Source organism: Tarenaya hassleriana, unplaced genomic scaffold, assembly GCF_000463585.1.
Source record: "Tarenaya hassleriana unplaced genomic scaffold, ASM46358v1 Cleome1, whole genome shotgun sequence".
Classification (NCBI taxonomy): Eukaryota; Viridiplantae; Streptophyta; class Magnoliopsida; order Brassicales; family Cleomaceae; genus Tarenaya; species Tarenaya hassleriana.
In genome coordinates this window covers 6407763-6423206 of record NW_010960187.1, presented here as the reverse complement: position 1 = coordinate 6423206, position 15444 = coordinate 6407763, and the positions used below count along the sequence as shown (strand labels likewise).

Here is a 15444-nt window from a genome sequence, read left to right as displayed (position 1 = left end):
TTTCCCTGTCAACATTCCCCGAACAAATCATATCTTATATAGTTTATGCCGAATTCTGACAGGCATTGAAACTGTTGCTAGACTGTTCATCCGTTAACCGCAATATCCAGAACGGGAATGGCTTGACAGCTCTCGATATACTGCAAACTGATGGACGAGGCATGAACAGAGAGGTAGAAAAGATGATGCGCAAATCCGGGGCTGTGAATTCTGTTTCTTTACCCCGAGTCAAGACAACATCCGAGTTCTTGAGGTCACGGGTCACGTTCTCGGAGTACTGGTCCACACACACGGCCCGTTACAGGAATCAAATCCCAGATGGAACTCGCAACACTCTTCTAGCAGTATCCTTACTCATAATCTTGGTCACTTACCAGACGGCCCTTCAGCCTCCAGGGGGCGTCCACCGAGACAGCGTCGGTACAAACACGGGTTCAGACACAGGATCTAGATATGGTCCGGGAACGATTGTAATGGAGGGACAGTATTTCACATTCATCTGGGGATTAAATGTCGTGGCCTTCTGGTCATCCGTTTTCACGGTGTATATCGTCTTACCAGTGGGAGGAGAATACGTCCGTTGGTTTCTGTTCATATCGTTGCCGCTGTATTTCTCTTACGCTATCTCGATGTCGGTCATCTCTCCCTTCCCGCCAGCCTATCTCTACGGCTCGACGCTGACATTTGTAAACTTGGTTCTGGGTCATTACATGGTGTATTTCTTGAGCTGGAAGCGGTCTAAACTGAAGAAGGTGTCCGGCCCGAGGAGCGAGCTGATCTTGGAAGGCCTGACTACGCTCGGTCTAGCTCGGGGAGTGGAGAAAAGTCCTGTTTGTTTCTGGTAAATTTAAACAATGCGTAAGCTGTTTATCTGCACAATGTGAAAGTCTCGATGGCTTGTATGCTGTATAATTATGTGAGGATGCTTAAGTTCTCACAACAAAAGCGATGAGCAGCCTTTGTTGATTATCTGCAATAGTAAGTTGACTCAGTCAAAGATGAGTCGGAAGTTATTTAGACACGACTCTCCTTCGTTGGAAGTCCTGTGTTTTCTTTTCATGACAGCATGCATCAAAGACTGAAACAAGCTGCTCAATCTGGAAGCATCGATGCATTATACAATCTGAACGATGAGGATGCATTATACGCTCTCGAGCTGGTCAAGTTCGATCCCAGCCTTGTCTGTGTCCGAGGCAGACAAGGTTACTTCCTTGTTCGAATTCCGAGTTTTTTTTCTCTGTTCTGACACCCAAGAATTCAAGATTTCAGTTCTTTTCTTTCGTTTCGGTTTATATCAACAACAGGTATGACGGTGAGAAAAGGAGATGCCGAACTTTTAACCGAGTTCGTTCCGGCATGTCCCCAAAGCATCAGAGACGTGAACGTGAAGAGTGAGACAAAAACAAAAGTTGCTACCTTTGTTTTCCTTGATTTCAACTAAAATCAGGGCTGTAAAACGTGCGGACTCGGTTCAGGCCGACTCATTCCGATCTGAAATTTTTTTTGTCTACCTTAGTTCGGTCCGTTTTTTTACGAGCCCAAAAATTGACGAGTGTAATCCAAATCGACTTAGTTTACGAACCAAACAATCGTGATGCCAAGATTTGTGTTTTTTTGAAATCGTTAATAGGTATGACTCCACTGAAGATTTCTATATGAATTCGAGAGATCATGGCTGTAAAACAAGAGAAAAAGAAGTTTGAACGTAAGAATAAAAAGACATTTGAAAGTGAAGCAAAATGGGACTAAACCCCTTTGTTCGTTACTTATTATATTCATAAGTATATGTACATATTTATAACTAAAAATATAGAAGTGTGAAAAGAATAAAATAAATGTAAGCGCTAACGGATATAATATCTATATAATATTTGGAAATGTCTTGGTGTAGAATAAGGTAAGTTGCTAATCTGTTTTGACTTTGATTGCTCCATCACATCCTTGAATATACGCTCTGAATATTCTCCAACGTCTCTTATTGCACCGTTTCCTTACGATGCATTCCAAGTTGCCATGTGTCAAGTCCATATTTGGGAAGCTTATGTTAACGCACGTCAATCATATGCATGGGTTGTATGGGGAGATATTTGACGTCATATGCATAGGTGAACATGCGAAGATGTGTTTGCTTCAACATTCCCCCTCAAGATTAGCTTGGAGAAATATTGAAAAGCTAATCTTGAAGATCGAATGTTTTCATGATTGAGATAAGACATTGAGATAGGCATCCTAAGGATTCAACTCCCTTCGATATCTGTTTCAAGCTTCGAATATATGCTACTTTCATTTTTATTTTCTGTAAGATCTCAAAGAAAATATTAGCAAACACAAGAGAGCTCATGACACTCCCTTTAATAATTAAAAACGAGAATAAACATGTAACAATGTGTTTTTCATCGAACAATAATAAAAATAACATTTTAGCATGCATAAATTCTAAGTTCAAAGTCCTCAACACATGACACATTATTTGTAAGAGAGGATTTACGTGTGATTTATATTCTAGACTAAGCATTTTATTCAAATTTGCATTGAAAACTAAAAACATGTCGTTTATGTCTTTTTCATGGTCAAGCATATTCCTAACAAGTATATCTCGTTTTTCATTTTGTAATTTATAAATATGTTTTTCGGGATAAAAAATATAAGAATTGAGAGGGTTTTTACCAAATCTAAAGTTATTGAAACTCATAGATAATGTCATCTCTTTCGGTTCTTCGGACTCTTGTATATTTTTGTTGGTAGAGAAGTATACGAGTGTGTCATGCCATTCCCCCTCACTCGTGAGCTTCTCGTTGCCATAAATTTTCGAGATAATTTTTTGTTTTTCCTGTCCAAACGAACTAAGAAAACCAAACATATTACTTGGAACAGAAAATTCAAAAGAGATAGAGGAAAAGAAAAGATTACAAACTCGGTGATTTTGCCATTTGAAAGGGATATTCGGATGCCTTTGTATTCTCGTATGATGGATAATTGTGGATGTTTGTGATGTCTCTTTTTCGGGGTTCTTGTCCTCCATTGTGAGATCATTCATCATCACATCCATTGGACTCCTTTCTTCATCCGAGGGTTCACCATCCGATCCATTCTCTTTGTCAGGGTCTATATTCTCGGTTGGAATCTCTTCAACCATAGGAATAACCATGTGCTCAGTGTTTTCTAGGCCTTCTTCGTGTGAGCAAGGCTTTTCAACATCTTGAGACAAGTTTTCGTTACTTTCAACCTGTGCTTTTTGCATCATTTCAAAAAATTCATTAGTTCTAAATAAATCTTCAAGGAGAGAAACACTTAACTCAATGTTGTGTGCATTGACGTTTTGCACCAACATCTCTCTTAGAGACTTTGGTATTTTGGCTAAGACGTCTTCAACATCCCAATACTCTCTGTATTTTGGTTCTTCATAAACCTCTTCATACTCACAATCACTATCACAATACTCACACATATTGCAGTGAGAAAAGGATAGGAAAAAAAATATTTCTTCTCGGTTTGAAATGAAAAGGCCGAGGGAGACAAACAATATGGTGAACCGTGGCTTGAATGAATGGCCAAGGAATCACTTGAAAGAAAAAAAACTCTCCTTTTGGTTTGAATGAATGACCAAAAGAAAAAACAAAATTCTGAAAATTGAAACGAGCAGGCTCCTCTTCGGTATACTCGCAACCGAGAGGGAATATGCTTCGAATTCGCAGCAGAATAAAAAAAACACAAGGTTCTCTAGACCTTATGCTCTGATACCATGAAGATTTCTATATGAATTCGAGAGATTATGGCTGTAAAACAAGAGAAAAAGAAGTTTGAACGTAAGAATAAAAAGACATTTGAAAGTGAAGCAAAATGGGACTAAACCCCTTTGTTCGTTACTTATTATATTCATAAGTATATGTACATATTTATAACTAAAAATATAGAAGTGTGAAAAGAATAAAATAAATGTAAGCGCTAACGGATATAATATCTATATAATATTTGGAAATGTCTTGGTGTAGAATAAGGTAAGTTGCTAATCTGTTTTGACTTTGATTGCTCCATCACATCCTTGAATATACGCTCTGAATATTCTCCAACGTCTCTTATTGCACCGTTTCCTTACGATGCATTCCAAGTTGCCATGTGTCAAGTCCATATATGGGAAGCTTATGTTAACGCACGTCAATCATATGCATGGGTTGTATGGGGAGATATTTGACGTCATATGCATAGGTGAACATGCGAAGATGTGTTTGCTTCAACATCCACTTCATCTTGTTGTGAGAAAAGGAGATGTGGAACTTTTGACATAGTTCCTCTTGGCATGTCCCGAAAGCATCAGAGACGTGACCGTGAAGGGTGAGACTGTTCTCCACATTGCGGTGATGAACGACCGATACGAAGAGCTCAAAGTTCTCATAGGATGGGTCCAGAGAATGAACCGAAAAGATTCTGCTTTGCTCGAGATTCAAGTTCTGAACAGACGAGATATCGACGGTAACACTGCTTTGCACCTCGCAGCTTATGAGGATAAGCAGCAGGCACGTTCGATCTTTCTTTCCCCAGCATCAAAATCTTGCAGCAAATACCAATTCTTCAGTCCCCGAGTTTCTGATCGTTGTTTTCTTGAAGATTCTATGCAGGAAGTAAGATTGTTGCTAGGATGTGTTAGCGGATAATACACGAGTATCCAATTTCGGGACTTTCTTCTTCAACGAGACATTGTCCATCAAAAAACTTGTCCTAACACGCCACAACAAAACGGAGTCGCCGAACGAAAAAACCGACATTTAATGGAAGTGGCAAGGACGTTACTCTTTCATCGTAAGGTTCCGAAAAGGTATTGGTGTGATGCGGTTAAGGTAGCCTGCTACCTTATCAATAGACTTCCGACACGAGTGTTAAAGGATAAATCACCTTTTGAGCTATTACATAATCGTAGTGACTCTCTCGATCATTTGCGTATATTTGGATGTGTTGTTTTCGCTCACATTGATGCAGGCCACCGGACAAAACTAGATCCGAAAAGCATTCGTTGTGTTTTTCTCGGTTATCCGGCCAATCAAAAAGGCTATGTATGTTATCATCCTCCAACAAACCGTGTCTACATTTCGCGAAACGTCATCTTTGTCGAAGATTTAAGCTACTTTGATGATTACAATTGGCAAGAAATAGAGAACCTTGTGGCACAAGGAAACGAAGGCTCCGACACACTCGAACGTCTCATCGATACTTTTCAACACCTTGGCGTTCAGAGTTCTATTTTCCGCACAACCGTTTCCTCTGACGATCTTCATGCCGATGGTATCCCTTATACTCTTGACCATTCTTTAATTAATTCCTCGAGCACTAATCATGCAGATTCGCGAAATCCAACTCATCTTCCCGGTTCTTCGTCTGAGGGGGAAGTTCCTGTTGATCACATGCATGCTGATACGTCCGTGCCACAACCACGTGGTTTAGAACATGATCATATGCATGATGATATGTCTTCTCTAGCTGACATGGATCACCACGTTGAACCATCCTTGCATGAAGGTATCTCAGACATGTTGACTTTTCCAAGTGATGTGCATGACACGCATCTCCCACCTAGCTCAGCTCAACAATCTTCTAGTGATGTCTCGTTGCTTCGCCGTAGCTCCAGAAACCGTAAACCCACATGGAAAATCAAGGAACAAAACTCTTCTCATCACACCGTCGTTGCTCATCCAATTGATAAGTTCTCTTCTCTTGAATATTTTCCCACTAATCAACAAAGTTTTTTAAGCATTGTGGAACAGGGAGAAGAACCAACTTCTTACACTAAGGCCAAAGACATGATTGTGTGGCGTGAAGCTATGGCCGAAGAGCTTGCTGCTCTCGAAAAAAATGGGACATGGGAGATTACTGATTTACCACCGGGAAAGCAAGCGGTTGGGTGCAAATGGGTATTCAAGATTAAGTATCGCAGTGACGGTTCCATTGAACGTCACAAAGCCCGCCTAGTCGCCAAAGGTTACACACAAACTTACGGTGAGGATTATAATGAAACATTTGCACCGGTCGCAAAACTTCCCACGGTACGTGTTCTTCTATCGTTAGCCGTAAATCTTGATTGGCAGCTGTGGCAAATGGATGTCAAAAATGCCTTCCTCCAAGGAGATCTCCATGAAGAAATATTCATGAAAACTCCACCGGGATATGCCGGATCTCTTCGCACCGGCCAAGTATGTCGGCTACGCAAAGCCATCTATGGACTCAAGCAATCTCCGCGGGCTTGGTATCATAAGCTATATCAAGCGCTCATGGACAAAGGTTTTTCCCGAAGTGATGCCGATCACTCTTTATTCACGTTCACACGAGAAACGAGTATTGTTGTTCTTTTAGTATACGTTGATGACATAATTGTTTCCGGAAATGACTTAGGTGGTATACAAGACACAAAGACATATTTAAAAGAAGTTTTCGATATTAAAGATCTTGGCTTCCTTAAATATTTTTTGGGCATTGAAATTACTCGTACTTCTAATAGTTTATTTCTCTCGCAGCGCAAATATATCTTGGATATGTTAAAAGAAACAGGAAAGATAGGAGCAAAACCAGTTCGCACACCAATTGAGGAGCACTTCAAAGATCACAACGAGGGGGAACCATTTCATGATCCGGAGCAATACCGTCGTGTCATAGGTAAGTTAATTTATTTAACTATAACCCGACCTGATATTAGTTATGCTGTGCATCAGGTCAGTCAATGGATGCATATTCCAAGGACAAATCACTGGCAAATGGTGGACCGCATTCTCAAATACCTCAAAGGCACGCCAAACAAAGGAATTTGCATGGATCGGAATCATCATACAGAGATTGTTGCCTACTGTGATGCGGATTGGGCCGGAGATAAGATGGATCGCAAATCAACCACGGGCTATTGCACGTTCGTCGGAGGCAACCTCGTTACTTGGAGGAGCAAGAAACAAACGGTGGTTGCACGGTCGAGCGCAGAGGCCGAATACAGAGCCATGGCAAACACCACAAGCGAAGTGTTATGGCTCCGCCACCTTTTGCATGACCTCGGTTTGGAGACACGAACACCCACGACATTACACTGCGATAATCAAGCGGCCTTACATATCGCCGCCAACTCTGTCTTTCACAAGCGCACGAAACACATCGAGGTGGACTGTCACTTCATTCGGGAAAAAATCACGCAAGGTTTCATTGCCCCGACGTACACTCGGAGCCACGATCAACTAGCGGATATTTTAACGAAGGCGACAAGCTCATTTGTTCTAAACAAATGTCTCTCCAAGATTGGCCTCGTTGAATTTGGACGGCCAATCTTGAGGGGGAATGTTAGCGGAGAAGAACACTTCGACGGACAAGAAACAAACGAAGACATGGACTCGAACGTCGGCAGAACACATGCACATGCAGAACATATTCAACGGAGATAATGGCAACTCAAGAAAAGGAAATGTAGAAAAATAAAATGCGGAAATAAAATAAGACAAATAGAAAGGAACGAAATTACTTTTATTACTACATCTCTTCTTCTTCTGATTACATTACAAAGAAAATGAAATACATATTTATAGGAAAATTAAGAAACGGAATAAAAAGGAAATATAGATACAATGGAAATAAATCAGATACATAATATTTGGCATAATGATATTGTATCCATTATTATTCTCCATCATATCTCAAATATTAGTTTATTCCAATCACATATTCGTTTTTCCATTTTAACATTCCCCCTCAAGATTGACTTTGAAAGAATGAAAAAGTCAATCTTGAATTGATAATGCTATAAACCGTCTAGACATTTTCATTGTCTCTGGAAAAATTCATAAACACCAAATTTTGTTCTTTTAGAGAGCATTAACCATTTTCAAATCACTTCGCTTGACTTTGAAGTTCTAGCTTTAACTCTTTTTGTCATAGCATCTTGCTTGATCTTAGAGTTTTTAGCTTTGACTTTTGTTTGTCATAGCACATCGTTTGAATTTGGATTTTTACTCTCCTTTGAACGATTTGGATATATGAACATCCAAAACGCAAAAGAAAGAAGAGATTAGAAAATAAAAAAAAAAGAAACATATAGTCCAGATCGCAACCAGGCTCTGATACCATGTAGAAAAATAAAATGCGGAAATAAAATAAGACAAATAGAAAGGAACGAAATTACTTTTATTACTACATCTCTTCTTCTTCTGGTTACATTACAAAGAAAATGAAATACATATTTATAGGAAAATTAAGAAACGGAATAAAAAGGAAATATAGATACAATGGAAATAAATCAGATACATAATATTTGGCATAATGATATTGTATCCATTATTATTCTCCATCATATCTCAAATATTAGTTTATTCCAATCACATATTCGTTTTTCCATTTTAACAGGAAAGAGGGAACATGATTTGCTAAATTTCCCCTTCATCACGTTCAAATATTATATTGCCAAATTAGAAGATTTGTATAGCCGTTGTGTAGATATTATAGTCTATATAATCTGTACAATACATATAAAAAAAACAAGAAAATAAAACAATTTTGTTCATTGGTCTTCTTCTCCTAACCTAGCCGACATCCAAGTTCTACACTTCGCTGGAACTTGAGTTTCTATAGGATGTTCATCGGCTATCAGACAGCCCTTCAACCGCCAAGAGGTGTACACCCAGAAAACAACGGTGGCAGCAATACCGATACAAAGGCTGGAGCAGCGGTTATGGACGTAAACTATTTCCGAGCGCTCTGGGTCTGTAACGGAATGGCGTTTTGGACAGCCATGTTCACCACATTTCTTGTCTTGCCTGTCGGAAGGGAATACGTTTTGTGGTTTCTTTCGATATTGGTCCCTTTGTACTTCTCTTACGCTGTATCGTGGTGTGTAATCTCTCCTGGCTCGCTATCGTATATCTTCGCAACCCTAACCCTTCTCGTGTATATTCTTAGTTATTACATTGTGCTCTTCGTTGCCTGGAAGCAGTCCAAAGTGAAGAAGACACCTGAATCGAGGAGCGAACTGGTCTTGGAAGGCTTGACGACAATAAGTCTAGCCCGAGGAATGGAGGAAGGTTAGGTTTGATGTTTCATGGCAAGAATTCAATGTAATAAGTTACTTCTATGCATATACTCTCACACTGTTTCACGAGAAGAGGCTCCTCAAGATCCGATTTTTGTGAAGCGGGTCTGTTATATCAATCACAGAGGTTGTCTGAATTCAGATGAGTTGCAAAAGATGTCGGAATTCTTGGATCTTGGTTCAAGTAATTCTCGGTTCTTGAATTTCGTTTGGTGTGATGATTTCTCAAAGTTTGATAAGGGACTACAGGACGAATGTCGGGTCATAAGAATGATCGATACCGGGTGCTCCTAGCTATTAGGACGATTAGCGAATGTCGGGTCATTGAGCAATGCTGTTGAATGATTCAGAACAAGTTGGTATGTTTAGTGCTATAGGTAACATTTTCACATGAACCATATAAGTGATTTCCGAATCAAGAAATTGCTGGGTTATGGTTTCGTCCTCGCTTTAAAAATTCAAGTATGTAACATTCATCGGAAGAAAGATTAAGAAAACCAATGCAGAGTAAAGCTCAGACAATTCAGAAGCTCTTTTGTTACATAATCCAAATGCAAAAGTAAAATCTAAGCTCTAACGAAATAATCTACTCGAAAATTTACGATGGAAACCGTTGCTTGTCGAAACCAAACTGGCAGTTGTGAATTCCTCCAGTGAGGTTACGCATTCCAAGTCGAGGACTTCGACAGATGGATAATCTAAGCTCTCGTCCACAGCACTTTCCCTGCACTTCTCGTAAAACCCACGGAGATCTTGACACTGTTGAGAAGTTACTCTCAGAATTCTGCAAGCTCGGGCTTTTTCGGGCATCGGTAGATCAAAGAACGTGACAAACAGATTCTTCAAGCCGTTGGTATACGTCTCGTAAATCTTGAAACTTTCTTCCAAGACAGTTCGGAGAGCTGCTAGGACGAGATTATCTATAGGCTTGACGTTAACCGGAGCGCAAGCCAAGACCTTTTCCATGAACCCTTGGCACTTTGTTAGGGTGTGGAGCACCGCCGGTTCAAGATCAGGTTCTGATCGGTCCACGACAGGTTCAAACATGTGATCCGATTGGTTCAAGACCCACCCAGATCTTTCCTTGAGAAAGCCGGCATAGCTCTGTAGAAAAACAGAGAACGGATCCGTGTTCTTCATGAACCAGAAGCGACCCAGTTGGAGATTATCCAAAGCACGAGCCATACGTATCTTTGTCAAAGCGAAGGATTCTGTGAACGAGCAAAAGGGATTTCAGGGCCACTCGCCGGTCCTTCGTCTTCTCCAGACGTCGAGAAATACAATCCACGAGAGAAGGGATCGATTCTGGATGCAGACAGACATGGATGAGTAAACGTTCCATGGATGCGCCATCCATCCGGCTCCGGTAATAGCTAGTGGCCCGAATGACGGGAACTTTGATGATGTCAGAAGGATCTTTGTCGTTGCTGAAAGCTTTGCCTAGAGACAAGACATCTTTGAAGAAGCCGACGAATCGAGAAGTCAGGCCCATGTTGAGTGCAGAGTAATGTGGTGAAACCTCCGATTTGAAAATCTCAGTCGAAGTCAGGGGTGAGGCACTTCTTATATAGAATTTTTTTTTTAAAAGATAAAATTGAATCTCAGCAATGAATAATTCAAATCCTATGTGAACACTGAGACGAACATATCCTAGTTACGCATGGAAAACTGAACAACTTTATCTTTTACCGGAAAAAAAAGGAAACTGGTTAGGCATGGAAAACCGAACAACTTTATCTCCCTCCAGAGGTGTAACGTGTGGCACAAGGTAACCATGGCAAACCCTAAGCCCATTAAACCAAATAACGGCCCAAGCCCAAAAAGCATGGTTTCGTAACGGATCATGGACCAATCCATGAACACAAGGAACGATGTGTATCAGCTTGTTTTTATCACCAGCGAATAGACTCCAGAGGTGTAAAGTTTGCCTCTTATTGGCTTATCCAAGAAAATCAACGCCAGAGGAGTTATATCTCCCAAAACTCCATTAGATTAATGGATCAATCCATATGTGTTCAACGATCCAAATGTTCCTGACAGGGGTTTCTTTGTGTCGTCCTTCTTCTTCTCCATAAGATCCGTCTGAAGTCTTTGCTTTTGCCATTTCGGGTTTCTTGTTTTTCATCCATATGGATCAAAGGCTGACACAGGCTGCTCAATCGGGAAGCGTCCATGAATTGTACGATCTAATCGACGATGATCCGTACGTTCTCGACAAAATCGAGTCCGTTCCATTCATCAACACTCCTCTCCATGCCGCCGCAGCTAACGGGAGGACCGCTTTCGCCATGGAGATGATGAATCTGAAGCCATCCTTTGCCAAAAAACTTAACCCAAATGGGTTCAGTCCACTTCATGTTGCCTTGGACAAGGACCAAACCCGGTTAGCTCTCGAGCTTCTCAAGTTCGATCCCAGCCTTGTCCGTGTCCGAGGCAGACAAGGTCAGTTGTTCAAAATACCCCCAATAATTCAATATTTCGATTCTTTTCTTTCGTCTCGGTTTATATGAACTACAGGTATGATGCCGTTACATCTTGTGGTGAGGAAGGGGGATGTAGAACTTGTTAAAGTAGGAAAATGAATATGTGATCGGAGGAAAATCTAGATTTTGGAGGAACACAATATTATGTTAAATATTGTGAATCATATTTATTTCCGTTATATCTATATTTCCTTTTATTTCAGTTGTTAATTTTCCTATAAATATGTGAGTTATTTTCATTGTAAAAGAAGAAGAAGAAGAGATGTAGCAATAAAAGTAATTCTGTTCTTTTCTATTTGTCTTATTTTATTTCCGCATTTTATTTTTCTACATGGTATCAGAGCGATTCAAATCGTTCAAATAGGAGTAAAAATCCCAAAATCAAACGAGGTGTTGTGACAAAAAGAAGTCAAACCTAAAAACTCTAAGATCAAGCGAGGTGTTATGACAAAAACAGTTAAATGTAGAACTTCAAAGTCAAGCGAAGTGATTTGAACATGGGTAATATTCTCTAAAAGAACTAAATTTGGTGTTTATGGATTTTTCAAAAGACAATGAAAATGTCTATGGATTTTTATCGCATTATCTTTTCAAGATTGATTTTTGCATTCTTTCAAAATCAATCTTGAGGGGGAATGTTAAAGTAGGAAAATGAATATGTGATTGGAGGAAAATCTAGATTTTGGAGGAACACAATATTATGTTAAATATTGTGAATCATATTTATTTCCGTTATATCTATATTTCCTTTTATTTCAGTTGTTAATTTTCCTATAAATATGTGAGTTATTTTCATTATAAAAGAAGAAGAAGAAGAAACTTAGCAATAAAAGTAATTCCGTTCTTTTCTATTTGTCTTATTTTATTTCCGCATTTTATTTTTCTACAGAACTTGTTACAGAGTTCATTCTGGCCTGCCCTGAATGCATCAGAGACGTTAACGTGAACGGCGAGACTGCTCTACACATTGCGGTGATTAACGATAGATATGAAGAACTTCGAGTTATTACGGGTTGGGTCCAAAGAATGCGCCAAAAAGACGCTTCTTTCCTCGAGATTCAAGTTCTGAATAGACGAGATCAAGACGGAAACACAGCTTTGCACGTCGCTGCATACGAGAATAAGCACGAGGCACGTTTCTTTCTTATCCTTCTCGCTAATTCTCATCTCGGGCACGGATCAAAACTTAACACTTTTCTTACGCAGGCTGTAAAACTGTTGCTCGGAAGTCCAGGGGTTAACCGAAACATCGAGAACAGGAATGGTCTAACAGCTCTCGATATCTTACAAACCCGGAGACAAGACATAGACAGAGACATGGAGAAGATGGTACGAAGATCCGGGGCCAAGAACTCAGCTTCTCTGTCCAGAACCAAGAAAACATCCGAGTTCTTGGGATCTCCGGTCACTTTCTTCGAGTACTGGTCCACAACCATGGCTCGTTACAGAAACCACATCTCGGACGGGACACGAAGCGCGCTTCTGGTGATAGCCTCTCTGATAATCTCTACCACTTATCAGACAGCTCTCCAGCCTCCAGGAGGAGTTCATCAAGATACCGGTAAAGTAGTTATGACAAATGGGTACTTCCAAGTCCTTCGGAACTCGAATGGAATGGCAATCTGGTCAGCTATTCTTATGACGTTTCTTCTTTTACCTGTCGGAGGAGAACATCTTTGGTTCTTCTTGTTGATATCAATGCCTCTGTACATTTCTTACGCGGTTTCGATGGCTGCAATCTCACCAGACTCTACATGGTATCTCATCTCTGTCGGGATTTCGCTGATAACTTATATCGTCATTTACTTAGTGATATTTTTCTTCAAGTGGAAGCGTTCTAAGCTGAAGAAGATACCTAAATCGAGGAGCGAGCTGATTTCAGAAGGTTTCACTACGCTCAGTCTCGCCAGAGGTGTTGAGCAGAGCCAGATGTTTGCATGGTGATTGTTGGGCCTTAAGGCCCGTTGGCGGAAGAAAGTGAACCTTCCCTTTGGAAAAGAGGTTTCGGGTTTTAACCCGAAACGCAGCGTTTCATCCTGGGGGTTAATGAAACCCTAATGGGTTTCGGGACTTTGACACGGAGAGAGGCGCGGTGCTCGAGGTGGAGAGAAGAAAGGCGATCGCAGAGGCGATCGTGGGAAGGAGAGGAAGATCGCGACGGAGGAGGAGTTTCCCGACGATGGAGAAGCTTCTGACCGGGGGCGGTCACCAAAGGTGAGTCGCGGAGTAGGTCGGTAAGTGTCTCGTATCCTGTCTCTTGGTGTTTCTCGGTGAGCCTCCGACCTTGTGTGGAGAGCCACCGCGTGTTATCCCTTCTCTGTTGTTTCCGTTCTATTCTAGTGGATTCGCCGGCACCGTCCGGCCGAGATGTAGGCCCGAGGAAACTCGGTAACCGAACTCGTTAAAACTCCGGTGTCGTTTCTTCTTCTTGCACGAACAAGCGTCGGAGTGGCCGTGAGAACTCGATACCGACTTCACAAAGTGGTATCAGAGCTCCGGTTCCGATCCAGGGAGAATCGCCGGCAAAGGCGAGGTAAGTTAGGGTTCTTGGTTCGAATCTCGACTGTGTGAACGATTTGATGTTTCGTTAAGTGTTTCAGTGAAAGACGAAGGCGGATCGGCGACGGTGGGAGTATATCTGAAAGTCTCGGAGTCGCCGGCGGCCAGATCCATCGAGGTGGAGCGTCTGAGATCGAGACTCGGTGAACCAGATTCGAACCCGGTGAGTCAGGTAAGGTTTTCTGACTCGGTTTTATTATTTTTCCGCGATTTCTCCGATTTGAGTCCGAGTTTCAAAGGAAACTCGGTGAACTCGGCGGAGAAATGCTCGATTCCGGCGAAACTCGGTCCGAACTCGTCCGAGTTAGGGCTGAGTGGAGGGATCGGGTGAGTCAACGACCGAGTTAACTCGGGTCCGACTCGTCCGAGTTAGGGTTTGAGTGGAGGAATCGGGTGAGTCAACAACCGAGTCAACTCGGGTGACTCGGCGGCTAGGGTTTCCGAAAATTAGGGTTTTGGATTAAACCCGGTTTACACCGGTTTAATCGATCCAATTTCGGTTAAACCCGGTTTGGGTCAAGCGAACCTGGTTCGATTCGATCCAAGTCCGGTTATCGGCGGTCAGATCGGGTTTGACCCGGTTCCGTCGGTTCAGACCGGATTCCGACCGGTTCAGTCCGGCTCAGACCCGGTTCCGGCCGGTTCAGACCGGTTCACTCCGGTTCGGTCAATTCGTTGACCAATTTGGTCAACAGTTGACCGGTTTAGGTCAAATCGGACCGGTTCAGGTCCGGTTTGGGGTCAATTGGACCGGTTTAGATCGGTTCAGGTCAATCTAGGTCCGGTTTAGGATAAATTGAGTCCGGTTTAGGTCAATTCAGGTCCGGTTTAGGACAATTGAGTCCGGTTTAGGTCAATTCAGGTCCGGTTTAGGTCAATTGAGTCCGGTTTAGAGCAATTCAGACTTGTTTAGGCTGGTTTAGGTCTTGGTTAAGGTCTGATTTGTCTGGGAAGGGCTAGAATTGTTCGGTTCAGACCAATAGGGTCTGATTGGAGGTGAATTAAGGCCGGTTTAGACTGGTTTAAGTCTAAGGTTAGGGTATGTCCGTCCAATTAGGCTAGAATTAGACCATATAGGTCAATTGGGTCCGGTATTAGGTAAGATCAGATTGGTTCTAGGCTAATAGAGGTCTGTTTAGGATCTGATTTATCTAGTTAGGGCTGGTATTGGTCGTGTTAGAGCCTGAGTTGGTGGTTCTTTAGGACTAGATTAGGCGGTTTAGGTCTGGAGTGTGTAATTAGGACTAGAACTAACTGGTTTAGGGTTAGGTTGGTCCATATAGGTCTGATGGTGTCTGGTTTAGGGCATAGTGGACTGGTTTAGGGTAGATTAGGGTCTGTAGTGATCGGTTTACC

General features: G+C 41.6%; 3 protein-coding genes and 1 pseudogene across 3 annotated transcripts; 3 read left to right on the top strand and 1 right to left on the bottom strand.

Moving 5' to 3' along the window:
• Nucleotides 1–1441, top strand: part of LOC104825081 — a 7006-nt pseudogene extending 5565 nt beyond the window's left edge.
• A 2779-nt stretch (nt 1442–4220) lies between these two features.
• On the top strand, nt 4221–4676 carry LOC104825072 (85/88 kDa calcium-independent phospholipase A2-like). Its single transcript, XM_010557327.1, is given in 1 exon segment — nt 4221–4676. A coding segment is annotated over 1 exon segment (432 nt). The 3' UTR covers nt 4653–4676.
• Nucleotides 4677–9619: 4943 nt separating this feature from the next.
• On the bottom strand, nt 9620–10231 carry LOC104825061 (putative clathrin assembly protein At1g33340). The gene has a single exon (XM_010557317.1). It carries the CDS (start codon nt 10229–10231, stop codon nt 9620–9622), a length of 612 nt encoding a protein of 203 aa, XP_010555619.1.
• Nucleotides 10232–11151: 920 nt separating this feature from the next.
• On the top strand, nt 11152–14402 carry LOC104815248 (ankyrin repeat-containing protein NPR4-like). Its single transcript, XM_010543584.2, has 3 exons — nt 11152–11488; nt 11564–11600; nt 12414–14402. Exons 1-3 carry the CDS (start codon nt 11176–11178, stop codon nt 13471–13473), a joined length of 1410 nt encoding a protein of 469 aa, XP_010541886.1. The 5' UTR covers nt 11152–11175; the 3' UTR covers nt 13474–14402.
• Nucleotides 14403–15444: the final 1042 nt, after the last annotated feature.

What these genes read in the sequence shown, in the direction of transcription:
- LOC104825061 (XM_010557317.1), bottom strand. Translation starts at nt 10,231, where the DNA reads ATGGCTCGTGCTTTGGATAATCTCCAACTGGGTCGCTTCTGGTTCATG.
- LOC104815248 (XM_010543584.2), top strand. Translation starts at nt 11,176, where the DNA reads ATGGATCAAAGGCTGACACAGGCTGCTCAATCGGGAAGCGTCCATGAA. An exon ending in CCGTGTCCGAGGCAGACAAG is followed by an intron (nt 11,489 to 11,563) that starts GTCAGTTGTTCA and finishes TATGAACTACAG; the next exon opens with GTATGATGCCGTTACATCTT. An exon ending in CTTGTGGTGAGGAAGGGGGA is followed by an intron (nt 11,601 to 12,413) that starts TGTAGAACTTGT and finishes ATTTTATTTTTC; the next exon opens with TACAGAACTTGTTACAGAGT.